Raw genomic sequence first — 27727 nt, forward strand, 5'->3', positions numbered from 1 at the left:
TATTTTCCTGGCCTCAGAAGACATCTAGAAAAATGTTGCCATAGCTGATGTAAAAGAAATTATTGCCCATGTTCTTTATTGTTTTTTGTTGTTTTTGTTGTTGCTTTTTGTTTTCAGATTTAAAAACCAACACCCTGATACATAATCCCCTCTTGGGTTTGTTGTTTACCAATACAATTCTTTAAAACAAAGCTGTACATTTGATTCTACCAGAGGCAAGATCTCTCTCTGTCTTAAATACACATAATTGTTTTTCTGCACTTCTTCAAAAAACAATGTGGGTCTAGAAGGTAATAAATATTCCACATTTCATACGATAAAATGTTTATTTCCTTTTTATTACTTTGGCTATTTCTTGCATTCTCACATGTATTTAATTTTATAAATATACTTGTGTCATAGTATTTAAGTATTTCTACTGCCCTATTACTTTGAGGAAGTCCTATAAATTGAGAGGGAATTCCTGCCACTAAATTTATAGTTAACACTTGTCAGCTTTTAAAAAAATTAAGTTAATTTACTTGTAAAATATAAATTCTTTGATTTATAACTAAAATATTTATTTGCTGGGAGAGGAAGCTGTCCATAAATTGATTAAAGTTTTTCTCTACACAGTCTTCCTTGATTGGAACAAACTATTTGAGGAAATAAATGAACAAATATGTAAACTGTTTCTTATGAAAAGACCAATATTTTCCTTTTCCATGCTTATTTAACAGGAAGGATTTCAGTAACATTGAATAATTTTCTACCAGGGGCCAATAAATAGGATTATTACAAATATCCCTATTAATTGGATTAGATATCATATCACTCTTCCAGAAATTGCTAGGAACTGCAATAGAGATTTGATAGTTAAATTTAATTAGCTAATTTTAAAGTTGAAATTTGAAGAGACTCTTCACATAGCTCAAAATTTATGAAAATCCTAACCACTATAGAAAACTTTCAACAATAAGACTACAAGCTAGGAGCACCTGGGTGGCTCAGTTGTTTAAGCCTTGGACTCTTGATCTCAGTTCAGGTCTTAATCTCAGGGTCTTGAGTTCAAGCACTGCATTGGGCTTTTTAAAAACTCTGCAAACTAATATAGCTTTTTGTTAAGGCTTATCTTCCTGGAAGCAAAGGGAAATTTTATTTGGGGGGATATTATTGGTTAGCACATGAACTATTTATTTACCCAAAATGACAGCAATGGAAATTCAGTGATAGAGAGTATTACACAGATCTGGGTTAATTAGTTTAAGATGAAGCTTCTCATAGTATTAGTTGTATTAATACAGCTTCTCCGTATTAGTTGTCTGTGAGGATTTTACAAGTATATCAGAACTTTGGGGGGTGGGCGTTGGCATAAGACCATTTGAAAAGTCTTTTTTTGTGCTTTTCATTTTGAGGAAGAGTTTGATCATCTCCAGTTGATGACATTACAGATGAATTTACAGTAAAATTGACATTTGGGCTGAATTTTTATATCAGGATAACATTTTTACACGTAAAAATGGAATTAATTTTAGAAACAACTTAAACAAAGGTTGTGCTAGAGAACGAAGACAAGGAAGTGATCTATATTGTCTCCAAAACACATTGGAGAGTAGTTAAAAATAAGTAACACTGGAAATGTTGGGTTGTGATCGCATCTCAGGTCATGTAGAAGTGACTCTAATGTCATGGAATTTCTACCTTTAGTTGTTATTCAATAATAGCTGTACTGATGAAGATAAATATGGTGGTATGTGAAAAGATAGATCGACTGTTTGAATAGGGCAGGTAAGGGAGGAGGACTAATAAAAATTTCATATAGGTGACATGTAGAATGTTCATGCCATTAATGAAAAATGAGAATTTGTAGGGTTTGAAATGATGTCTCTTCATAAACTTCAAATTGTAATCAAATTATTTTCTGAGAGTCTCTAGCATGAATGGGGGAAAATGACAATTAGAGGGACACTTGGGTGGCTTAGCAGTTGAGCATCTGCCTTTGGCTTGGGGTATGATCCTGGAGTCTCCAGATTGAGTCCCACATGGGGTTTCCTGCATGGAGCCTGCTTCTCCCTCTGCCTAGGTCTCTGACTCTCTCATGAATAAATAAAATCTTTTTTTAAAAAAGAAAATGACAATTAGAACCATAGAAGGGAGGGTGTCTAGGTGGCTCAGTTGGTTAAGCAACTGCCTTCATTCAGCTCAGGTCATGATCCCAGTGTCCTGGGACTGAGTCCCATCTCAGGCTCCCTGCTCAGGAAGAAGTCTGTTTCTGCTTCTGCCCCTCACCCGCTGCCGTGATCTCTTTCTCTCAAATAAATGAAATATTTTTTAAAAAGAATATGCACTTAAAATTTCACCTTCCAGGGATCCCTGGGTGGCGCAGCGGTTTGGCGCCTGCCTTTGGCCCAGGGCGTGATCCTGGAGACCCAGGATCGAATCCCACATCGGGCTCGCGGTGCATGGAGCCTGCTTCTCCCTCTGCCTGTGTCTCTGCCTCTCTCTCTGTCTCTCTGTGACTATCATAAATAAATAAAAATTTAAAAAAAATTTCACCTTCCATTATTAAGTAAAAGAAACAGTCTTGGGAGTATTTCATATTCATTGAACAAAGAAAGAATGGACTTTGATAATCTATAAGATTTTAGAAATATGGATAAAATTTGTTAACTTAAAATTATATTCTTGGGGCAACTAGGTATCTCAGTCATTTCAGCATTTGCCTTCAGCTCAAGTCATGATCCCCTGGTCTTGATATCAAGACCTACATCCGGCTGCTTGCTCACTGGGGATCCTGCTCCTCCCTCTCCCTTTGCCTGCTGCTCCTCTTGCTTGTGCTCTCTCTCCCCGTCAAATGAATAAATAAAATCTTTTCAAAAATAAACAAAATTACATTATTTTCCCAGAGCAAAATATAATAGCATGTCCTATAACAGAAATATATGTATGTTCTTCTCTACACAGAGTGTAGTATAGTTTGCACTTTAAATTCCCAGACCTACTTCAGATCACAAATTTTCTGAACTGATTGATAACAGTAATTAAATTATTGGAAGAGAAGTTTTGTGATGAATTATCTGATCCCTCACCCTACTCTACACTAGTAAAAGAAATCAGACGAGATGAAACTGGCTCTGCAAATTGCAAATATAAGGAGATTTATTATTAAAGTAAGGCAAAAACAGGTTTTTTTTTTAAACTTCAAGAACTACAGCTTAGCGCTGTAATGTTATGTGAATTCATTTCTTACCTTTGTAGCCGCATGATGTCGCTGTCTACCATGAAGTTAATCTAGTTATTACAGTATGCAAAATACATTCCTCCGATTACCTCTTGGTTCCACGAGTGCTCAGTAATGGCAGGCGCAGAAGAATTGCATTAACAGACTCGGGATCATACAGTATTTCATACTAATTTCGAGACAAGATCATCTGGTGGAAATAAATATTTGACATGGTGATTACCCTGGAAGGCCGACTGGGATCTCAGCATCTGCTGCTTTCGCTTCTGATCCTCACAGCCTGGAAGGCGGGGAGCGGCCAGGTCCGCTACTCGGTCCTGGAGGAGGCCAAACACGGCACCTTCGTGGGCCGCATCGCCCAGGACCTGGGGCTGGAGCTGGCGGAGCTGGTGCCGCGCCTTTTCCGACTGGCGTCCAAAGGCCACGGGGACCTTCTGGAGGTAAATCTGCAGAATGGCATTTTGTTTGTGAATTCTCGGATCGACCGGGAGGAGCTGTGTGGGAGGACTCTGGAGTGCAGCATCCACCTGGAGGTGATCGTAGACAGGCCGCTGCAGGTTTTCCATGTGGAGGTGGAGGTGAAGGACATTAACGACAACGCGCCGGTGTTTCATTTAAAGGAACAAAGAGTGCGGATTTCCGAATCAAGGCTGCCAGACTCTCTGTTTCCACTAGAGGGCGCGTCAGATGCGGATGTTGGCTCAAACTCCATCTTAACCTATAAACTAAGTTCTAGTAAATACTTCGCCCTAGATGTGAAAACAAACAGTGATGACAATACACAGATTGGGCTCGTATTAAGGAAATCCTTGGACAGAGAGGAAGTTCCCGAACATAACTTACTGCTGACAGCCACTGACGAAGGCAAACCTGAGCTCACTGGTACTGTTCAGGTGTTGGTCACTGTGCTGGACGTGAATGACAATGCTCCCAGTTTCGAACAGACTGAATATGAAGTAAGGATCTTCGAAAACTTGGGTAACGGAACAGTAGTAATCAGACTGAATGCTTCTGATCGCGATGAAGGAGTGAATGGGGAGATTTCATATTCTTTTAATAGTCTTGTTCCAGCCATGGTTGGTGACCAGTTTAGAATAGATCCAAATACTGGAGAAATAGTAACTAAAGGGAATTTAGATTTTGAAAAATTAAATTTATACAAAATTCGTGTTGACGCGACAGACAAAGGTCACCCACCCATGGCTGGTCATTGCACTGTTGTATTGAGAGTTTTGGATATAAATGATAATGTCCCTCAGATTGCATTGACCTCCTTATCCTTGCCTATCCGAGAGGACGCTCAATTAGGTACTGTTATTGCCCTAATCAGCGTGTCAGATCTTGACTCTGGTGCCAACGGGCAGGTGACCTGCTCACTCACACCCCAAGTCCCCTTCAAGCTGGTGTCCACCTTCAAGAATTACTATTCGCTGGTGCTGGACAGCGCCCTGGACAGAGAGAGCGTGGCGAACTACGCTCTGGTAGTGACCGCACGCGACGGAGGCTCGCCTTCGCTGTCGGCCACGGCCAGCGTGTCCGTGGAGGTGGCCGACGTGAACGACAACGCGCCGGCATTCGCGCAGCCCGAGTACACGGTGTTCGTGAAGGAGAACAACCCGCCCGGCTGCCACATCTTCACGGTGTCGGCGCGGGACGCGGACGCGCAGGAGAACGCGCTGGTGTCCTACTCGCTGGTGGAGCGGCGCGTGGGCGAGCGCGCGCTGTCGAGCTACGTGTCGGTGCACGCGGAGAGCGGCAAGGTGTACGCGCTGCAGCCGCTGGACCACGAGGAGCTGGAGCTGCTGCAGTTCCAAGTGAGCGCGCGCGACGCGGGCGTGCCTCCCCTGGGCAGCAACGTGACGCTGCAGGTGTTCGTGCTGGACGAGAACGACAACGCGCCCGCGCTGCTGCCGCTGCCCCTGCCCCTGCCCCTGCCCGGGGCGCGCGGCGGGGGCGGCGCGCTGAGCGAGCCGGTGTCGCGGGCGGTGGGCGCGGGCCACGTGGTGGCCAAGGTGCGCGCGGTGGACGCGGACTCGGGCTACAACGCGTGGCTGTCGTACGAGCTGCAGCCGGCGGCGGGGGGCGCGCGCAGCCCGTTCCGCGTGGCGCTGTACACGGGCGAGATCAGCACGACGCGCGCCCTGGACGAGGCGGACGCGCCGCGCCAGCGCCTGCTGGTGCTGGTGAAGGACCACGGCGAGCCGGCGCTGACGGCCACGGCCACTGTGCTGCTGTCGCTGGTGGAGAGCGGCCAGGCGCCCAGGCCGTCGTCGCGGGTGTTGGCGGGCGGCGCGGGCGCGGGCGCGGGCGCGGGCGCGGCGCTGGTGGACGTCAACGTGTACCTGATCGTCGCCATCTGCGCGGTGTCCAGCCTGTTGGTGCTCACGCTGCTGCTGTCCACGGCGCTGCGGTGCTCGGCGCCGCCCAGCGAGGGCGCGTGCGGGCCGGGGAAGCCCACGCTGGTGTGCTCCAGCGCGGTGGGGAGCTGGTCGTACTCGCAGCAGAGGCGGCAGAGGGTGTGCTCTGGGGAGGGCCCGCCCAAGGCCGACCTCATGGCCTTCAGCCCCAGTCATCCACCCTGCCTAGTAGTGGGTGATATGAATGAGCATCAAGATTTAAATGATGAGCATTGTACCAAGGTGAGTCTGAATTTTCATAATTAACAGTTAATACATACTTGAAATGTTAAATGTGTTTTCCTAGTATTCCTCTTTACATTTTTCAATTTTAAAAATTTGAATAAATTTACTTCATATACATCTGTTCATTTTTTCTGTTAACAATTGTTATCTATTTTTGGTTGGTTATTAGTCTTAATATAACCTGGAATCAGACATTATATCTATTTGCGGTACATTTTTAAATTGGCATAAGTAGTAGCATTTTTTCTAATTAATTCTGTAGAATTTTCATTTCTTTACATTTGATGCAAATAGCAGTTAAACGGAAATTCAAGGGAATTCGCACTTTGGTCAAGGCAATTCATAAAAAATCTGCATTCCTCAGGCACTCCAAGTCTCTTATGTTTGAATTTTATTTGGTGTGTTGCTTTTCATGGAGAGATATTTCTTCATCTTTCAAAAAAAATAGTTTTATAATAGAGGTGCCTGGGTGGTTCAGTGGGTTGAGTGTCTGCCTTCAGCTTAGGTCTTGATCTCAAGGTCCTGGGATACATCTCCACCTCCCGCTCCCTGCTGAGTAGGGAGCCTGCTTCTCTCTCTCTCTTTGCCTGCTGCTTCCCCAGATTGTACTCTCTCTCTGTCAAATAAATAAAATAAGATCTTTAAGAAGTTTTTATTTAAATTCCAGTTAGTTAACATACAGTGTTATGTTAGTTTTAGGTGTACAATTTAGTGATTTAACACTTTCATACAACACCTGGTACTTGTCACACACAAGTGGACTCCGTAATCCCTGTCATCTATTTAATCCATCTCCCACGTATCTCCCCCCTGTTTGTTCTCCATTGTTAAGAGTCTGTTTCTTGGTTTGCCTCTCTCTCTTTCTTTTTCCCTTTGCTCATTTGTTTTGTTTCTTAAATTCCAAAATGAGTGAAATCATATGGTATTGGCCTTCTCTGACTTATTTTGAGTAGTAGCATAATACTCTGTAGCTCCATCCACATTGTTAAAAATGGCAAGATTTCATTCTTTTTTATACTTAGTAATATTCCATTGTGTATACCACACCTTTTTAAAAAAGTTTATTTTATTTATTTATTTTTAAGTAAGCTCTACACCCAATGTGGGGCCCGAACTCATGACCCCAAGATCAAGAGTCATGTGCTCTACCAACTGAGCCAGCCAGGGGTCCCACATCTTCTTTATCCATTCAGCAATCAGTGGACAGCTGGGCTGTTTCCATAATTTGACTATTGTGGATAATGCTGCTATAAATATCAGGTCGCATGTATCTCTTTAAATTAGTATCTTTGTGTTCTTGGGTAAATACCCAGTAATGCAATTGCTGAATAATAGGGTGGTTCTATTTTTTACCTTTTTGAAGAAACTCCATACTGTTTTCCAGAGATGGCTGCACCAGTTTGCATTCCTACCTACAGCACAAGAGGGTGCCTTTTTCCATCCTTGCCAACACCTGTTGTTTCTTGTGTTGCTGATTTTAGCCATTTTGACAGGTGTGAGGTGATATGTCATTGTAGCTTTGATTTGTATTTCCCTGATGATAAGTGATGTTGAGCATCATTTCTTGTGTCTGTTGGCCATCTAGGAGTCTTCTTTGGACAATTGTCTATTCATGTCTTCCTCCCATTTTTAATGGACTATTTCATTTTTGGGTATTGAGTTTTATAAGTACTTAATATGTTTTGGATACCAATCCTATATCAGATATGACATTTGCAAGTATCTTCTCCTATTCTGTAGGTTGCCTTTTCTTTTTGTTGATTGAATTCTTCACTATCTGGGAGCTTTTTATTTTGATGAAGTCCCAATAGTTTATTTTTGCTTTTGTTTCCCTTGCCTCAGGAGACATATCTAGGAAGAAATTGCTATGACCCATGGCAAAGAGGTTACTGCTTGAGTTCTCCTCTAGGGTTTTTATGATTTCAGGTCTCACATTTAGGTCTTTAATCTATTTTGAATTTATTTTTGTGTAAGAAAGTGGTCCTGTTTCACTTTTTGCATGTTGTTGTCCAGTTTTTCCAATACTATTTGCACTTGATCTTAGCCAAAAGGCCGAGAAGCTATTACAATACCATTTGTTGAAGAGATTTATCTTTTCCCCCATTGGATATTCTTTCCTGCTTTGTTAAACATTAATTGACCATACAGTTGTGGGTTACTTTCTGGGTTTTCTATTGTGTTCTGTTGATCTGTATGTCTACTTTTGTGCCAGTACCATACTATCTTGATCACCACAATTTTGTAATGTAACTTAAAGTCTGGAATTGTTACCTTTCCAGCTTTGCTTTGTTTTTCAAAGTTGCTTTGGCTATTCAGGGTCTATCGTGGTCCCATACAAATTATAGAGTTATTTGTTCTAGCTCTGTAAAGAATGCTGTTGATATTTTGATAGGGACTGCATTAAATGTGTAGATTGCTTTGGGTAGTATTGACATTGTAACAATATTGTTTCTTCCAATCCATGAGTAGGGGAAATCTTTCCATTTCTTTGTGTCATCTTAAATTTCTTTCATCATTGTATTATAGTTTTCAGAATACAGATTTTTCACTTCTTTGGTTAGGCTTATTTCTAGGTATTGGCCTTCTCGACTGACTTATTTTGAGTATTCTTCTGTTTTTAGTGAAGTTGTAAATGGGATTGATTCTTTAATTTCTTTCTGCTGCTTCATTATTGGTATAAAAACACAACAGATTTCTGTACATACATTGATTTTGTATTCTGTGATTTTATTGAATTCATGTATCCATTCTAGAAAATATTTTTGGTGGAGTCTTTCAGGTTTTCTGTATAGAGTATCATGTCATCTGCAAATAGTGAAAATTTTACTACTTCCTTGCTGATTTGCATGCCTTTTATTCCTTTTTGTTGTCTGCTTGCTATGGCCAGGGCTTCCAGTACTACATTAAATGATAGTGGTGAGAGTGGACATCTTCATCTTGTTCTTGACCATAGAGGAAAAGCTCTCACTTTTTCCTCATTGAAGATGATATTAGCTGTGGGTTTTTTCATAGATTGCCTTTATTAATTTGAGGTAAGTTCCTTTTAAACCTCCTTTGTTGGGGGTCTTTATCATGAATGGACATTATACTTTGTCAGATGCTTTTTCTCCATCTATTGAAAAAAAAATCATATGGTTCTTTTTTCTAAGATTTTATTTATTTTTTCATGAGAGACACACACACAGAGAGATGCAGAGACACAGGCAGAAGGAGCTGCATGTTTCCTGCAAGGAGTCGGATGTGGGACTGAATCCAGATCCCAGGATCACACCCTGAGCCAAAGGCAGATGCTCAACTGCTGAGCCATGCAGGCATCCCAAATCACATGATTCTTACCCTTTCTTTTACTCTTGTGGTGTATCATATTGATTGATTTGTAAATATTGAACCACTTTTGCAACCTAGGGATAAATCTTTCTTAATCATCATGAATGCTTTTTTTAATGTACTATTGGATTTGGTTTGCTAGTATCTTATTGAGAATTTTTACATCAATGTTCATTGAGGATATTGGCTTATAGTTCTCTTTTTTAGTGGAGTTTTTATCTGGTTTTGGTATCAGGATAATGCTGGCCTCATGGGATGAGTTTGGAAATTTTCCTTCCTATTCTGTTTTTTGGAATAGTTGGGGAAAAATAGGTATTAACTCTTCTTTACATATTTGGTAGATTTTGCCTTGAAGCCATCTGGCTCTGGACTTCTGCTTTTTGGGAGTTTTTTTGGTTACTGATTCAGTTTCTTTGCTGATTATTTTTCTGTTCAAGTTTTCTATTTCCTCCTGTTTCAGTTTTGGTACAGTATATGTTTCTAGGCATTTATACATCTCTTCTAGGTTGTCCAATTTATTGGCATATAGTTTTTCATAATATTCTCTTATGATTGTATTTCTGTGGTGTTGGTTGTTATTTCTCCTCTCTCATTTGTGATGTTTCTTATTTGGATCTTTTTCTATTTTCTTTTTAGTAAATCTGGCTAGAAGTTTATCAGTTTTATTAATTTTTTCAAGAAACAGTTTCTGGCTTCATTGATATCTTCTATTTCTTTTTTTTTTAGTTTCTGCTCTAATCTTTATTATTTCTCTGTTTCTTCTGGCTTTAGGCTTAATTTGTTGTTCTTTTCTAGCTCCTTTAGGTTTAAGATTAGGCTATTTATTTGGGATTTTTCTTGCTTCTTGAGGAGGGTGATATTACTATAAAATTCCCTCGTAGGACTGCTTTTGCTGCATCCCAAAGGTTTTGGACCATCGTGTTTTCATTTCACCAGTTTCCATATATTTTTTTAAAAAATCTCTTATTTAATTTCCTGGTTGACCCATTCACTCTTCAGTAGCATGTTGTTTAACCTCCATGTATTTGTGGTCTTTCCAAATATTTTCTTGTGGTTGACTTATAGTTTCATAGTGCTGTGGTTAGAAAAAGTACATGGTATTACTTCAATCTTTCTGTATCCGTTGAGGACTGATTTGTGACCCAATTTGTGATCTATTCTGGGGAATGTCAAGCCCCACATCAGGCTCCACACTGAGCACGGAGTCTGCCTGAGATTCCCTTTCTATTTTTTTAAAACGATTTTATTTATTTATTCATGAGACACACACACACACACAGAGGCAGACACACACACACACACACACACACACACACACACACAGAGGCAGAGACAGGCAGAGGGAGGAGCAGGCTCCATGCAGGGAGCCTGATGTGGACTCAATCCCAGGTCTCTAGGATTGGGCCCTGGGCTGAAGGTGGCGCTAAACTGCTGAGCCACGTGGGCTGCCCTGAGATTCTCTTTCTAAGCAAATCTTTTTAGAAATGGACAAGTTCCTCTGAGAGAGGAATACTGAACATGATGGGCATTCTTGGGAACAGATGAACTTAAGTAAATGAGTACACAGAAAATTGCAATGTGTCTAGAAACAGAATAGTCTACTTTGGTCAAAACATATGGTTCTTACAGGGAAGAGTATAGGATAAGGCAGGAAAAGTAGTAAGAGAAAAATCTCTTGGATAAGTTAGAACACTAGAGTAAGAAATTTTGACTCACCTCTACAGTCTTCTGAAAACTGAAAGTATGAAACAACTGGGATAAAAGGTGTTTTTCAGAAAGATGACTTTCAGGATTTAGTAAAGGATAAATGAGGTTGTGGCAAGACAACACAGTAAGAAGCTATTACAATACTCCAGGATAGCGGCAATATTTAAAACTCATGTAGGCAGAGTCAGAAGGCAGAAGCTCAGAGGAGGACCAGAAGGTTGTATACTCTACTGTTGGGCTTCCTTTGCAAGCATCTAAGTGGTCATATCCCTTAGAATGCCATCCCACAGCAAGGAAATCCCTCTAATGGCCCTAGTGATTAGTGCTAAATTCATTGCCACTGAAGATAGTTGGAACAGAAAATTGGAACATGTCAGCAAACTCTTCAGGACAAGGTTTTCAAAACAAAAACAGAGTTGCTATCTTGGCAGAACTGGACAACGAGGGAAGAAAATTACTAGTGTAATCAATCTTCAACCAATCATCTTGGAACTAGCAATGCACTCTAAGAGAGAGCTAGACTCTCTCTTAAGAAGGACTTTCAGGGGCACCTGGGTGGCTCAGTGGTTGAGCCTCTACCTTTGGTTCAGGTCCTGGGATCCTGAGATCCTGTCAACGCCTCAAGCCTGCTTCTCCCTCCACCAAAGCTCTGTCTCTCATGAATAAATAAATAAAATCTTTTTTTTTAAAAGGACTTTCACAGGCACTTGGGTAGCGCATTCAGTTAAGCATCTGACTCTTGATTTCAGGTTAGGTCATGATCTCAGGTTGTAAAATGGAGCACAGTGTGGAGCCTGCTTAAGATTTCCACTCTCCCTGTCCCTCTATCCTTCTCCCACTTATGCTCCTGTGTGCACATGCTCCCATGCTCTCTCTCTCTCTTTGGAAAAAAAAAGGACTTCCAGGCCATGCCGAGCAGCAGCATATTGCAGCCCAGCAAAAGATAGCTTTGCAGCATGCACATGCACATTCATTTGGATGCTTCAAAACTCAAGACTCTGCATTTGGGAATCATATTCTTCCTATTTTACCTCACCTTGACCTAGAATGAAGAAAATATGTGTAATGAAAGTGACTGTAATATGAAATGCTAAAACTACTATCATTCGGAATTGATATTATCATTCAGAATTGAATTCAGTGACTTCCCGGATTTTGGTGAACATTTATATTTTTTGCTTATTCAAAAGAAAGGTTATGTGTAAGTCAAAAGTAAAGGAGGGTCACCAGGATGATATGAGCTTTGGAAGCTGTATTATCTGAGTGGCTGATTATGTTACCTATGACTGTAACTTTTTTGTAATGTAGTTTGATTTCTTAACTCTAAACCAGGCTCTAATTTGGATGGTCACATAATTCACCCCTGTGGCCCCCAATTAGTTGGACTCATATGTCCATAATAGACTTTCAAGAACCATTTATAATACTTAATTTTAAACAAATGAGGATGCTTTAAAAAATGTGAACCAGTAAGCTTAAATAAGTTATATTCATATTTACTAATTATAGAATTGATATCTGTGTACCTTTTGAGTTTATAGTCAACATGCCATCCTGAAATACTATTTAATTCATAACTAGCTCCTCTATTCTCCATTTCAAAAGGACACCTAAGTTAGGACTATCAATCAGTCTTAAACATTTTTATAAACTTATACCACTATGAATTATATGACTAAATGGTATTAAAGACAATTAAGTATGAGAAATGTGGTTTAAAAATTTGTACATGCTCTTAGCATTAGTACATAAATTGGTATGCCTATGTGGTTTTATTGTCCATTTTTGTGCTAATTAAAAACATATGCAAGTTGGAAAAAGCTCTTTTAGGCACATATCAAACTTGGAAAGTAATACATTCAAGAAAATTTGCTCTGTGAAGTAAAATTAAAAAGGATAAAACACCCCAAGGGATACCTGGGTGGCGCAGCGGTTTGGCGCCTGCCTTTGGCCCAGGGCGCGATCCTGGAGACCCGGGATTGAATCCCACGTCGGGCTCCCAGTGCATGGAGCCTGCTTCTCCCTCTGCCTGTGTCTCTGCCTCTCTCTCTCTCTCTGTGACTATCATAAATAAATAAAAATTAAAAAAAAACACCCCAAGCTTGATTAAAGACTGCCCTAAGTATGACAGATGGGTACCAATATTTAATGAAATAAATTTGTTATGAAATAAATAATCTAAATTAAATTGGAGGTTGTAAAAAAAGGTAGATGTTCATGAAATGTGAGGATTAGAAAAGATGGAAATAATAAAGAGATAAGTACTATGAACTTTTGGAACGGAGTTTATAAATTCTTTTTTTTAAGATTTCATTTATTTATTCATGGAGAGAGAGAGAGAGAGAGAGAGAGGCAGAGACACAGAGACACAGGTAGAGGGAGAAGCAGGCTCCACGCAGGGAACTCGATGTGGGACTTGATCCTTGATGCCTCAAGGCATAAGGAGACCGCAGTTATGGTCACACTAAATATTTAGAAGTTAAGTCTCTTAATGCTTTCAGCAGGCGTGAGAAGTGTTGTCTTGTGCTGTAGCTAAACTGAAGGGGGGGGAATCAGAGGTTAAAATAAAATTTCACATTTATTAATAAAAAGTTTGTAGTTATTTGTAGTTAGTACTTACTATTTGGCCACATGATGTCGCTCTTTACCGCGAAATTTTCTCATTCAAGCCAAAACTAAGTCATCCGTTTTCATATTGGAAAGACTCCACTCTATTTTTCTAAGCGGATGATGAACAATGGCGAGCACTTCAGGATGGTAAGGAAGAGATACGATTCCTCCAAATTTTGAGACAAGTTACGATTTGAATGAAAAAAAAAACAATTAATTTGAAATGGTGTGCTCAAATCAAGGCGATCGGGAGCACCGGCAGCTACTGCTGTTTTTTATGATGCTCACAGCCTGGGAGCCCGCGAGCGGTCAGATCCACTACTCGGTCCTGGAGGAGGCCAAACACGGCACCTTCGTGGGCCGCATCGCCCAGGACCTGGGGCTGGAGCTGGCGGAGCTGGTGCCGCGCCTTTTCCGACTGGCGTCCAAAGGCCACGGGGACCTTCTGGAGGTAAATCTGCAGAATGGCATTTTGTTTGTGAATTCTCGGATCGACCGCGAGGAGCTGTGTGGGAGGACTCTGGAGTGCAGCATCCACCTGGAGGTGATCGTGGACAGGCCGCTGCAGGTTTTCCATGTGGAGGTGGAGGTGAAGGACATTAACGACAATGCGCCTGTGTTCCCCGAGACACAAAAGTACCTGTTTATAGCCGAATCTAGGATGCTTGACTCTCGGTTTCCACTAGAGGACGCTTCCGACGCAGATATTGAGGAGAACGCGCTGTTGACTTACAGACTGAGCCCCAACGAATTTTTCTCTCTGGACGTGCCAACAAATGACGAACAGGTAAAGCCTCTTGGACTTGTATTACGGAAGCCTTTAGACAGGGAGCAATCTCCGGAACTTCATTTATTGCTCACGGCCACTGATAGAGGCAAACCTGAGCTGACTGGCACCGTTCAGTTACTCATCAAAGTGCTGGACGCCAATGACAACGCCCCAGCTTTTGATAGAACACTCTATGCTGTGAAATTACCAGAAAACGTCCCCAATGGGACTTTGGTAATTAAACTTAATGCCTCAGACTTGGATGAAGGCTTGAATGGGGATATTATTTACTCATTCTTTAGTGACATTTCCCCAGATATAAAATCTAAATTCTACATAGATGCCGTAAGTGGAGAAATTATAGCAATAGGACATATCGACTTTGAAGAAAGCAAAACCTACAAACTTCGAGTGGAAGCAATCGATAAAGGCTCCCTACCACTAGCTGGTCATTGTACAGTTCTTGTGCAAGTTTTGGATGCTAATGATAATGCTCCAGAGTTGACTGTTACCTCCCTGTCTCTCCCTATCTCAGAGAATGCTCAACCCGGCACAGTCATCACCTTGATCAGCGTGTCCGACCGTGACTCTGGCGCCAACGGGCAGGTGACCTGCTCACTCACACCCCAAGTCCCCTTCAAGCTGGTGTCCACCTTCAAGAATTACTATTCGCTGGTGCTGGACAGCGCCCTGGACAGAGAGAGCGTGGCGAACTACGCTCTGGTAGTGACCGCACGCGACGGAGGCTCGCCTTCGCTGTCGGCCACGGCCAGCGTGTCCGTGGAGGTGGCCGACGTGAACGACAACGCGCCGGCATTCGCGCAGCCCGAGTACACGGTGTTCGTGAAGGAGAACAACCCGCCCGGCTGCCACATCTTCACGGTGTCGGCGCGGGACGCGGACGCGCAGGAGAACGCGCTGGTGTCCTACTCGCTGGTGGAGCGGCGCGTGGGCGAGCGCGCGCTGTCGAGCTACGTGTCGGTGCACGCGGAGAGCGGCAAGGTGTACGCGCTGCAGCCGCTGGACCACGAGGAGCTGGAGCTGCTGCAGTTCCAAGTGAGCGCGCGCGACGCGGGCGTGCCTCCCCTGGGCAGCAACGTGACGCTGCAGGTGTTCGTGCTGGACGAGAACGACAACGCGCCCGCGCTGCTGCCGCTGCCCCTGCCCCTGCCCCTGCCCGGGGCGCGCGGCGGGGGCGGCGCGCTGAGCGAGCCGGTGTCGCGGGCGGTGGGCGCGGGCCACGTGGTGGCCAAGGTGCGCGCGGTGGACGCGGACTCGGGCTACAACGCGTGGCTGTCGTACGAGCTGCAGCCGGCGGCGGGGGGCGCGCGCAGCCCGTTCCGCGTGGCGCTGTACACGGGCGAGATCAGCACGACGCGCGCCCTGGACGAGGCGGACGCGCCGCGCCAGCGCCTGCTGGTGCTGGTGAAGGACCACGGCGAGCCGGCGCTGACGGCCACGGCCACTGTGCTGCTGTCGCTGGTGGAGAGCGGCCAGGCGCCCAGGCCGTCGTCGCGGGTGTTGGCGGGCGGCGCGGGCGCGGGCGCGGGCGCGGGCGCGGCGCTGGTGGACGTCAACGTGTACCTGATCGTCGCCATCTGCGCGGTGTCCAGCCTGTTGGTGCTCACGCTGCTGCTGTCCACGGCGCTGCGGTGCTCGGCGCCGCCCAGCGAGGGCGCGTGCGGGCCGGGGAAGCCCACGCTGGTGTGCTCCAGCGCGGTGGGGAGCTGGTCGTACTCGCAGCAGAGGCGGCAGAGGGTGTGCTCTGGGGAGGGCCCGCCCAAGGCCGACCTCATGGCCTTCAGCCCCAGCCTGCCTCCGTGTCCCGGATCTCTAAATGCAACTGAAGATCCACAAGCTTCTTTGCAGTCCTCTGGAAAGGTGGGTTACTCAAATATTTTATTCTTTTATCTATTTATTTTTGAAGTCTGAAAAAGAATTCTTATTACCTCAGACGGTGCCTTTATAGTTTTTTTTCTCATTCTAGAGATCTGCAAGTATTTCTTATTTATTTTTCAGAACTTAGCACTTTAAGTTTATAGCTGACTTTTGTGTTTCGTCTTCCAATTGTGAATCATTAAAAACCATACACTGAGGACAGACCGGGTGGCTCAGCGGTTTAGCGCCGCCTTCGACCCTGGACATGATCCTGTAGACCCGAGATCCAGTCCCACGTCGGTCTCCCCCTATGGAGCCTGCTTCTCCCTCTGCCTCTCTCTCTGTGTCTGTCATTAATAAATGGATGGAATCTTGAAAAGAAAAAATATTTAAATGAAAAATAAAAAAATACACTGAGTACGTATTTATTGGGTGCTGAATCTGAATTAGTTTCATTTAATACCTATCTGAAAAAAAAACCAAACAAACCTATCTGAAAAGTATTCAGTGACCAACAATTTAATCGCTACACATTAAATATATTTCAACACCACTCTACCATGTATTCATTTCTAAAGTTTGCATGGTGCTTTAAAATAATTCTATTGTTTACAAGAAGTCCCAAAGCAAAATGTGTAGTAACTGTTACATTAACTTTGTAGTTTTCTACCTTTCTCTGTGTGAGGCTGAAGACTTGGTTGGCCAGCCTTACTCAGTGTTTTTTATTTCAATGAGTAAATTTCAGTATACTCTAGAAAACAGTTACTTTACCTTAGGAATAGAATTCTGACAATAAATGTTAGAAATACAACTCTCATTCCAAGTTGTGTAAAATATGTTTCTATATGCTTGACAATGTATTGATTGAAAATTTTTTCTATATTTAGAAAGTATTTTGAAATTTATAAAATTAAATTTTTATCTGATATTGGAAAAAAAAAAACTTCCTGTCAGGTACTTTCTTCAGAAGACTTTCTCATTTTTACTGAAATTTTTGTTAGTATATAATGTTTGTGCATTAGAGATATCTATTCTACACTTTGAATTCTGTTGAATTCATAGTCTATACCTTAAAAAAGTTACTCTTGTCATTTGAGATGCTTTACTTTTCCCCTCAGTATTCTTTTTTTAAAAAAAATTTTATTTATTTATGAGACACACACACACACACACACACACACACAGAGGTAGAGACACAGGTAGAGGAAGAAGCAGGCTCCATGCAGGGAGCCAGATGCGGAACTCGGTCCCAGGACTCGATCCCAGGACTCCAGGACCATGCCCTGGGCCAAAGGCAGGTGCTAAACCGCTGAGCCACCCAGGGATCCCCTCCCCTCAATATCCTGAAAGACAGAAATCTGGAGATGAGATTGCACCTTCAAATTCATTCCATGTTAAAATTATATTTTCTGAATTGTGGCCTGTGACTATCAGATTGGTGTTTCTTCACACTCTGTCTTTAGTTGAAGCTTTTGTTTTCTAATTTATATTGTAGAAATTTCCTTTGTACTTACAGTGAGTTTTTGTTATGTGACTTATTCCAGTCTATTCCAGGATTTTTTATTGTGTTAGATACATTCCTTAATTAAAAACTCAGCAGAGGGGTCCCTGGGTGGCACAGCGGTTTAGCGCCTGCCTTTGGCCCAGGGCGCGATCCTGGAGACCCGGGATCGAGTCCCGCATCGGGCTTCCGGTGCATGGAGCCTGCTTCTCCCTCTGCCTGTGTCTCTGCCTCTCTCTCTCTCTCTCTCTCTCTATGTGACTATCAAAAATAAAAAATTAAAAAAAAAAACTCAGCAGAGCAAAATCAGAGTAGTTTTGAGAATAGAGCCACAGTATAACCATGAAAGTGCAAGTAAAATTCACTTAAATGATATATTTCAGTAATTTTTCTTTTCCCTTATAGAAGACATGTGTAGTATATGTTCCAAAGCAATCAATTTTCATTATATTTCTTTTTAAATTTTTATTTATTTATTTATCTATCTATCTATCTATCTATCTATCTATCTATCTATCTATCTATCTATCTAACAGAGAGAGTGAGTAAGCACAGGGAGGGATAGAGGGAGAGGGAGAGAGAAGATTTAGCATACTCTTCACTGAGCCCAAAACCCAATGCAGGGCCAATCTCAAGACAAGCCAAAATCAAGAGTTCACCATTTAATCCACTGCACCCCTCAAGGGCCTCTTTTCATTATACTTCTTTCAAAAGTTGAGTATTCTCTATGCTCCCGTGATCAATCCTATCTATGTCTGTCAGCATAACTCTTCTTACTTTTTTAAAAAATTATTTATTTATTTATTCATGAGAGACACACACACAGAGAGGCAGAGACACAGGCAGAGTGAGAAACAGGCTCCACCCAGGAAGCCCAATGTGGACTGGGTCTTGGAACCCCGGGACCCTGTCCTGAGCCAAAGGCAGAGGCTCAAGCACTGAGCCACCCAGGTGTCCCAGCATAACTCCCCTTAAATCCAAACTTATGCCTTCAAATATCTCTGTCCTTGCACTTTTTCAGGTGCAAGGACACCTGAATCAGAATTTGAATGGACTTTAACCTAAGGTCAGTCTAAAGAAGTAGAAAAGTATAAAAACAATTTAGTAGAACAGATGAATCAATGAATTAAATGAATTGAGCCCGGGTATTTGATTGTATGCTGTATGGATTATATGGACTGAAGAGTGCTAGAAATCTCACTCCCCTCCACACTCCCACTAGTTTCTTAGAGCAAGTATTATTTATTAAATACTTAATATATCTCCTATAACTATAAATTTTATTCTTTATTATTGATGGCTGTATTGATATAATTGGTAATTTTGTCCTTATATTAATATTTATTTTCTCATGAATACGAGCTATCATCATATGCAAATTTTCAGAAGATCAGTGAACATCTAACAATGAATTTATCTTTTGCATCATCAGAAAGCATGAGCACACTGGGATCCAAGGAGGTTAGGATTCAAAATAGCTTGGAAGTTCAAAGTAGAGAGGTGAGAGCATGGAAGACACTTTAGTATTTATTTAGTAGCTAGCTCTCTGTGTTTCTGCGGATAACACTCCTCAATTCAAGTAGCAATTAAGAAGCTAATAATGAAACTTCCCTTTATCAGTCCCCAACTTGTAGGCTAAGTTCTGATCCAATCTGAAACTTGAGAGTGAAGGGACACTATAAATAAATACACAGGATCACAGACATAAAGGGAGTATATCCTAGGTAACTTGGGGTCCGTCTATGGTGAGCCTATCCTATCCTAGACCTGGTAATGCTAACTGCATTAGCAACACCTGGAGTCCTTAATGAACATTCTGGTTCCCAGACTCCACGACAACATTTTGAAATAAGTAGGACTGGCAAATTTGCAAATTTTAATAAGCACTCCAGGTGGTTCTTACTCAATTGAAGTTTTAGATCCAATAGCCCTATTGAGATGCTTGGCAAAGCAAGTTCCTATTATTTGACAGGATATAATTTAAGTATCCCCTACTTTCTACTCATTATTGAAGATTTAATTGGCACAGCTATGTTATTGCTTGCTATAAAACACACATTAATAGGAATGGAGTTTTGTTTATGTTTAATTCATGCTTTACAAGAAAAATAATCCTTAAAACCAGAATATGAATGGACTTTAACCTTTTTTTTTTTTTTTTGGACTTTAACCTTTAAGGTCAGTCTAAAGAAGTAGAAAAGTGTAAAAACAATTTAGTAGAACAGATGAATCAATTCAATGACTCATTCCTATCTATTTTCTTGTTCAAATGTTGCTCTATTTTTTTAGCTCTTAATAACAATGGAAAGGATTAACATTTTTTTGGCTCTTTTATAAATCATAATATCATTAAAGTAAATAAATTAACCTTTTGGATAAGACCAAAGGTCCTATTATTAAGTTTTCTCTTATTGGAAAAAGAGAATTTTCTCTCTTTTTTCTTTCAGTAGTGTAGATATATTAATAGGGAATGTCAGTTGCTGAATATTTGATTCCAAGAACTTTGAGAAAGAGAAAATATTTTTACTGCAGGTGGTGATGAAAGGCTTTATTGATACTGATAAACTATTAGATAATTCCAAAACTGTTCATTTAGGGTACTTGAAAAGATTAAATATAATAAAGATGAAAGCACTTGTCCCTGCCAGTAGAAATCATAAATTTTTGAATTATTTTATTTAGAATCATAACTAAGATTATTTTTGCCCATGTAAGATGCATAGCAAAAAATGAAACTTCTCCCTGTAGTAACAAATTTCTCAATAAAAAGCACTTTTCTATTTTCCTAAAGACAAGAACCACCAATCAGCCTGTGCAGTAGTAATAGTAAAGGCATTGCAGAGTGATAAAATTCTATAGGCAATAATTTCTACCAAAAAGCCAATTGTGGTCTTGACACAATATGAAAAGAAATGTGGCTAAATTGAGGCCTGAGGATATTGCCATTTGTGAAGCACTTACTCTCCTTAAGGTACTGTCCTAGGCATTTAAAGTATCATAATTGATACAATCACTATATTGTTACTTTATGAATGTTATAAAACTGGAAACAGAGGCAGAGAGAGTTTAAATTATTCTCCCCAAGTCACAAAACTAGTAAGTTTAAGAATAGGAATCAGAATGGAGACATTTCTGATGTCAAAGCCAATAATCTTCCCTCAACTATCTAGTGATGACTGAAATTTAGGAGTTTCAAACACCTCACAGAGAACTGATTCTTCAGATTAGTGTCCAGTAAGGTTTATTTAATCTCAAAATAATAAAAAAGAAGTAAATTAAGTGTCAACATTGAAGACATTTAGGGGCACCTGCATTGCTCGGTAGGTTAATCCCCTGCATTTAGCTCAGGTCACGATTCTAGAGTTTCGAGATCAAGTCTTGGCATCTGGCTCCCTGCTCAGTGGCGAGTCTGCTTCTCCCCCTCTCTGCTTCTCTCTGCTGTGCACTCTCTCTCTTTCTCTCTCAAATAAATAAGATCTTTTAAAAAGTTGAAGACGTCTAAATTTGTTACCCAGTAAAATACTGGGTATTTTACTTTGATACACTCACTATATACAAATACTAAGTATTTTCAAATGTAGCGAATGATAATCATGGTTGGGGGAGAAATTACCTCTCTGAAGCTCTGCACTCAACAAAACGCTGAACTAAGAGTAGATGATAATTACTATTATATATTAAAGAGAAATCACGTGAAGTTTTGAAGATCCATAGAGATACAAATACGTAAAAATAGAATTAAAAGCTATGAAACAAGTTGTTAAACTTATGGAAATGTACTTACACATTCAGCCACCGGATGTCGCTGTCTTCCATAAAATTTTTTACAACAAAGGCATAATCCTGTTTTTCAAGGACTAAAAAGGAGCTACATACTCAGATCTCAGCCATTTCGACAAAATTGGATGTAAGAAATAGAATAGGAAAATCCAGAGAGCATGTTTGTTTTAGACCGCTGATTCATCAATTTGTAAATCGACAAAAAGGTATGATGCTGGTCTACACACCCAGCGGCCTCATAGCCCAGCACGGGCTTCTTTTGCTTCTGCTCCTCGCAGCCTGGAAGGCGGGGAGCGGCCAGGTCCGCTACTCGGTCCCGGAGGAGGCCAAACACGGCACCTTCGTGGGCCGCATCGCCCAGGACCTGGGGCTGGAGCTGGCGGAGCTGGTGCCGCGCCTTTTCCGACTGGCGTCCAAAGGCCACGGGGACCTTCTGGAGGTAAATCTGCAGAATGGCATTTTGTTTGTGAATTCTCGGATCGACCGCGAGGAGCTGTGCGGGCGGAGCGCGGAGTGCAGCATCCACCTGGAGGTGATCGTAGACAGGCCGCTGCAGGTTTTCCATGTGGAGGTGGAGGTGAAGGACATTAACGACAATGCGCCCATCTTCTCAGTCTCAGAACAAAAGCTTTCGATACCGGAATCTCGACTGCTTGACTCCCGGTTTCCGCTAGAAGGCGCCTCTGATGCGGATGTTGGAGAGAACGCAGTGCTGACTTATAGACTCAGTCCAAATGAGTTTTTCATTCTTGATATTATAAACAAAAAAGACAAAGGCAAATTTCCAGTGCTTGTTCTAGGAAAAATGCTAGATCGTGAAGAAAACCCTCAGCTTCAGTTGTTATTAACGGCAACTGATGGAGGCAAACCGGAATATACAGGATCTGTTACTCTGCTGATCTTGGTGTTGGATGCCAATGATAATGCGCCTATATTTGACCGATCTGTTTATGAAGTAAAGATGTATGAAAATTCAGCGAACCAAACATTAGTAATATGGCTAAATGCGTCTGATGCAGATGAAGGAATAAACAAGGAAATGATATATTCATTTAGTGCTTTGGTTTCTCCCAGCATAAGAAGGAAATTTCTAATGAATGAAAAAACGGGAGAAATAAGGGTAAATGATGCTATTGACTTTGAGGATAGTAACACTTATGAAATTCATGTAGATGTTACAGATAGAGGAAACCCACCCATGGTTAGTCACTGCACCGTCCTAGTGGAAGTTCTGGATGAAAATGATAATCCACCTGAGGTGGTTATCACTTCTTTGGCTCTCCCGGTGCAAGAAGATGCTCAGGTCGGCACCGTCATCGCCCTAATCAGTGTAACTGACCGTGACTCTGGCGCCAACGGGCAGGTGACCTGCTCACTCACACCCCAAGTCCCCTTCAAGCTGGTGTCCACCTTCAAGAATTACTATTCGCTGGTGCTGGACAGCGCCCTGGACAGAGAGAGCGTGGCGAACTACGCTCTGGTAGTGACCGCACGCGACGGAGGCTCGCCTTCGCTGTCGGCCACGGCCAGCGTGTCCGTGGAGGTGGCCGACGTGAACGACAACGCGCCGGCATTCGCGCAGCCCGAGTACACGGTGTTCGTGAAGGAGAACAACCCGCCCGGCTGCCACATCTTCACGGTGTCGGCGCGGGACGCGGACGCGCAGGAGAACGCGCTGGTGTCCTACTCGCTGGTGGAGCGGCGCGTGGGCGAGCGCGCGCTGTCGAGCTACGTGTCGGTGCACGCGGAGAGCGGCAAGGTGTACGCGCTGCAGCCGCTGGACCACGAGGAGCTGGAGCTGCTGCAGTTCCAAGTGAGCGCGCGCGACGCGGGCGTGCCTCCCCTGGGCAGCAACGTGACGCTGCAGGTGTTCGTGCTGGACGAGAACGACAACGCGCCCGCGCTGCTGCCGCTGCCCCTGCCCCTGCCCCTGCCCGGGGCGCGCGGCGGGGGCGGCGCGCTGAGCGAGCCGGTGTCGCGGGCGGTGGGCGCGGGCCACGTGGTGGCCAAGGTGCGCGCGGTGGACGCGGACTCGGGCTACAACGCGTGGCTGTCGTACGAGCTGCAGCCGGCGGCGGGGGGCGCGCGCAGCCCGTTCCGCGTGGCGCTGTACACGGGCGAGATCAGCACGACGCGCGCCCTGGACGAGGCGGACGCGCCGCGCCAGCGCCTGCTGGTGCTGGTGAAGGACCATGGCGAGCCGGCGCTGACGGCCACGGCCACTGTGCTGCTGTCGCTGGTGGAGAGCGGCCAGGCGCCCAGGCCGTCGTCGCGGGTGTTGGCGGGCGGCGCGGGCGCGGGCGCGGGCGCGGGCGCGGGCGCGGGCGCGGGCGCGGGCGCGGCGCTGGTGGACGTCAACGTGTACCTGATCGTCGCCATCTGCGCGGTGTCCAGCCTGTTGGTGCTCACGCTGCTGCTGTCCACGGCGCTGCGGTGCTCGGCGCCGCCCAGCGAGGGCGCGTGCGGGCCGGGGAAGCCCACGCTGGTGTGCTCCAGCGCGGTGGGGAGCTGGTCGTACTCGCAGCAGAGGCGGCAGAGGGTGTGCTCTGGGGAGGGCCCGCCCAAGGCCGACCTCATGGCCTTCAGCCCCAGCCTTCCACCGTGTCCAGTACCAGATGTGGAAATGGAAGGAGAGTCTTCTGGAGGGGACTACTCTGGAAAGGTGGGTTATTACTTTTTAAATTTCCATATGTTGCTCTGTGAAGAATTTATTAATCGCTTTTTGCCCTCATGCCCTCTCAGAATATCTTCATCCTTTCTAATATAGCATATTGCTGTAAAATCTCAAATATTTCTACTAATGCCTAATATAATTTATCTAAAAGCTCGTTTTGGGGGTGTCTGTTGGCTCAGACGGTAGAGCATGTGACTCTTGGGGTGGTGAGCTCAAGCCCCATGATGCGCATGCAGCCTACTTTTAAAAATTAAAAAAAGTTCATTTTGTGTTTTGTCTATTGTACTCTGTGCATCATGTTTTTCTTGATACTTCAATTTTTAAATAGTTCAACTTGTTTTTAAGTATTTATATTTCCAATCAAATATTTGAAGTCGTTTGTAGGTTTTGTTTTTTTCATAAAGCAGTCTTTTTTATTTTTACAAGTATTTATGAGAATAGTTCTTTAAGTTTATTTAACTTTCAAATCTAAATTTTGATATGGCCATATTACTTTTAAAGACTGCTCTCAGGGGATCCCTGGGTTACTCAGCGGTTTAGCGCCTGCCTTTGGCCCAGGGCGCGATCCTGGAGTCCCAGGATCGAGTCCCACGTCAGGCTCCTGGCATGGAGCCTGCTTCTCCCTCTGCCTGTGTCTCTGCCTCTCTGTGTCTATCATAAATAAATAAATAAATCTTTAAAAAAATCATTAAAGACTGCTCTCAGTTCTCTTCAGGATCAAAATGTGCCCTTTCTCCCTTATTAAAGAATGTTTGGGGGGGTGCCTGGGTGGCTCTGTAGGTTAAGCCTGGAACTCTTGATTATATCAGGTCATGATCAGAGTCCTGGGATGGAGACTTGAACTGGGTTCCAACCATGGGGCAAATTGGCTTGAGGATTTCTCTTCCTCTCCCTCTGTCGGTCTCTCCTCCTCACTCATGCAGGCCTCCTTGCTCTATCTCTCAGATAAAGAAATAAACCTTAAAAAATGAATATTATACTGCAGTATAACATAATAATACTATATCCTCAGTATTCCATGTTTACATTTTATTTTTAGTGGTACTCTATGTAGACTTGAAATTCATTCATAAATATCCTAATCTATGAAAATGTTTTGAGATTTTAAAATGATTATCATTTTTATTTTAGTAGTGGTGGTACCTGTGCTGATGTGTACTATTCACTTTTTTTAGCAGAAGATGAAGTTTTATAGTTATTTACATAATTTTATGCAGTCGCTCTTCATTACCTACTGCTTTGTTAACATAAAACATTGCTTATTATGTTCAAGTAGTAGTTTTTGCACTGTGAGGAAAGAGTATGATTATGTTTAATAATGGAGAACATTTGAAAATCACTTTTAATTTTAGGGAGGTTGGAGACAATTACTTTAGTCCAAATTAACATGAGAAATTTGAAGAGAGAAATGAATTGTTCTCTTAGAACGTTATCTACTGATTTGATATCATAGAGTACAATTTATAGTTTTTCTAGTCCTCTTAAACAGAATTGCGTTGAATGGGGTAGACTGAGAAATGAAGGACAATTAAATTGCAGGGTGCCAACGCTATCCTATACATTATTCCTTTTTGAGACTGGTTGTTACCTGATACCTATGGTTTCATTTTTGTTTATTTTGTTAGGTCCAGTGTTACCATAATAGCAGTGCATCTAGTTTATCACCTTGACTCTGGTTCTTAGCAATGCTTTTTCCTTTCTGTATGCATGCTGAATTTCTCTACTCCGTTTGTATTTCGCAAAAAGCTTCCAGTAAAACTTGGAATCTCTATCCAAGTAAGGAACATTGAGAAAGACAACTGTGGCAGGAATTTAAGCATGGCATTGCCTTCTTATGCTAATACTTCCCATGGCCAGTCCACAGTTCTATGAGATTACAGAAGATAACTTACACTAGAGTATTTCAACTTGTATATAGAATCCCTTTATCTTATATCTGCCCTCTCTTTCAGCCCTTTATAATGTCACTATGTTCCCCTTGCAGGAAAGTCTTATCCAAAAGCATCTCTTTTTCTGAGCAATTAATGAAATACAGAATTGTGCATTTACCAATTCAGTCCTATTTGTTTTACTTTGCTTTTTGGGGGGGACATATTTAAAATACAAGTATTCACCAAAGTTTTAACATAACCAGTTAGCATTTTATCCAGTAATATAATTTTAAAGTCTTTGGAGGAAGCAATGCAGTAGGAGATGAAACGAGGTGAGATGTCAGGAGTAGTTGAGAACTAGCAAGGACATCTTCCTCTGTCTCTGCTTTAAGATAAATATTTTAAAATAAATTTAATGGACAAAGTTTCTTTCATTCAATTCAGAATTACTGAAATTTAAGAATGAAACCAGAAAATTTTCCAAATCAAGGATTGCTTTTAACATTCTTGCCAAAAAAGAAATTAGTCAATTTCTCTTAAAAGTATAGTATCTTAGGGGCGCCTGGGTAGCACAGTTGGTTAAGCACCCAATTCATGGTTTTGGCTCAGGTCGTGATCTCATGGGTCATGAGACTGAGCCCCACATTAGGCTTTGCAGTCAGTGCAGTCGGTTTGAGCTACTCTCCCTTTGCCCCTCCTCCCATGCGCTCAGTCTCCCTCTTTCTTTGAAATAAATAAATAAATAAATGTAAAAAAACTATACCATCTTAATTTTATGATCATATTTAATATGCTCTTTATTAAGTGATATTAAAATGAGGCTAATCATGAGTACTCTATAGCTCTTGATGGCATTGTGTTTGTTATTGTTTATTTTAAGATGAGTAACCAACCCATAGCTTTTTTTTTTTAACCCATAGCTTTATCAGTACACTGTATTTATTTAGCTATATGATAACCTTAGAATTTGAGGGCTTTAAAAACTATCTTTAATGTGTACTTAACCAATGAGGCAATTCCTTAAACTAGAAATGGAATGGACCTTCAGCATGGTATATTCTCAAAGGGATTGGATTATTTAAATCAGCAAACACAAGGAAATTTAGTTCTTAGTCATGTCTTTTTCTGCATTTAGTAATCCCTATGTGCTAAAATTATTTTGCTCTTCTTTATGCAACTATGCTAGTCTTGCGTTTAAAGAAGAATTACAATTTAAAGAAGAATTACAAGTAGTTAGAACTATAAATTTTGTTCATAGATTTATAATCATTAAATCACTATTTTTTAAAAGTGTTCCAAATGAATACTGAAGCTCACTTTCACATATGACCTAAGATTGGCTTGGATGGCTATTTACAATTTTTTTCATTAGAGAAGTTTGGGATTCTACCAATGGCTGCCATCTTATCAGAAGGATTTCAGATATTGGATTGTTGGCTTCTTAATAGTCTTGAGAATGATTAAAATATTTTTCTCTTTTAATATGACTGATAAGCTTTATTGCAATTGATAATAGTTGCTATGCAAATTTCCACTGGGTTTTTGCATTTAAGATAAGAACAGGAAAATAAAATTGAGTAAATGAATTAGATTTAGTATGATTTTTATGCTCTAGTCTCTGGAAACCAATTCTGGCATAAAATGAGTATAAACATGGGATCCCTGGGTGGCGCAGCGGTTTGGCGCCTGCCTTTGGCCCAGGGCGCGATCCTGGAGACCCGGGATCGAATCCCACGTCGGGCTCCCGG

The 27727-nt window shown here is 42.4% G+C and overlaps 1 protein-coding gene across 8 annotated transcripts in view; it reads left to right on the forward strand.

The window, feature by feature from the left end:
* The window catches only part of LOC140633522 (protocadherin alpha-C2), a 187882-nt gene that overhangs the window by 30563 nt on the left and 129592 nt on the right, over positions 1–27727 (forward strand). Inside the window, exon 1 of one of the 8 annotated variants that reach the window (XM_072826185.1) lies at positions 3296–5859. The exons of 5 other annotated variants lie outside the window; for them this stretch is intronic. In XM_072826185.1, coding sequence (XP_072682286.1) covers positions 3433–5859 — 2427 coding nt within the window. In that variant the 5' untranslated portion in view covers positions 3296–3432. Of the gene's footprint in view, positions 1–3295; positions 5860–13591; positions 16157–21511; positions 24097–27727 lie in introns of those variants that run through there. 2 more of the 8 variants (XM_072826186.1, XM_072826180.1) reach the window with 2 other exon arrangements.

This window comes from Canis lupus, chromosome 5 (genome assembly GCF_048164855.1).
Source record: "Canis lupus baileyi chromosome 5, mCanLup2.hap1, whole genome shotgun sequence".
NCBI classification, from domain to species: Eukaryota; Metazoa; Chordata; class Mammalia; order Carnivora; family Canidae; genus Canis; species Canis lupus.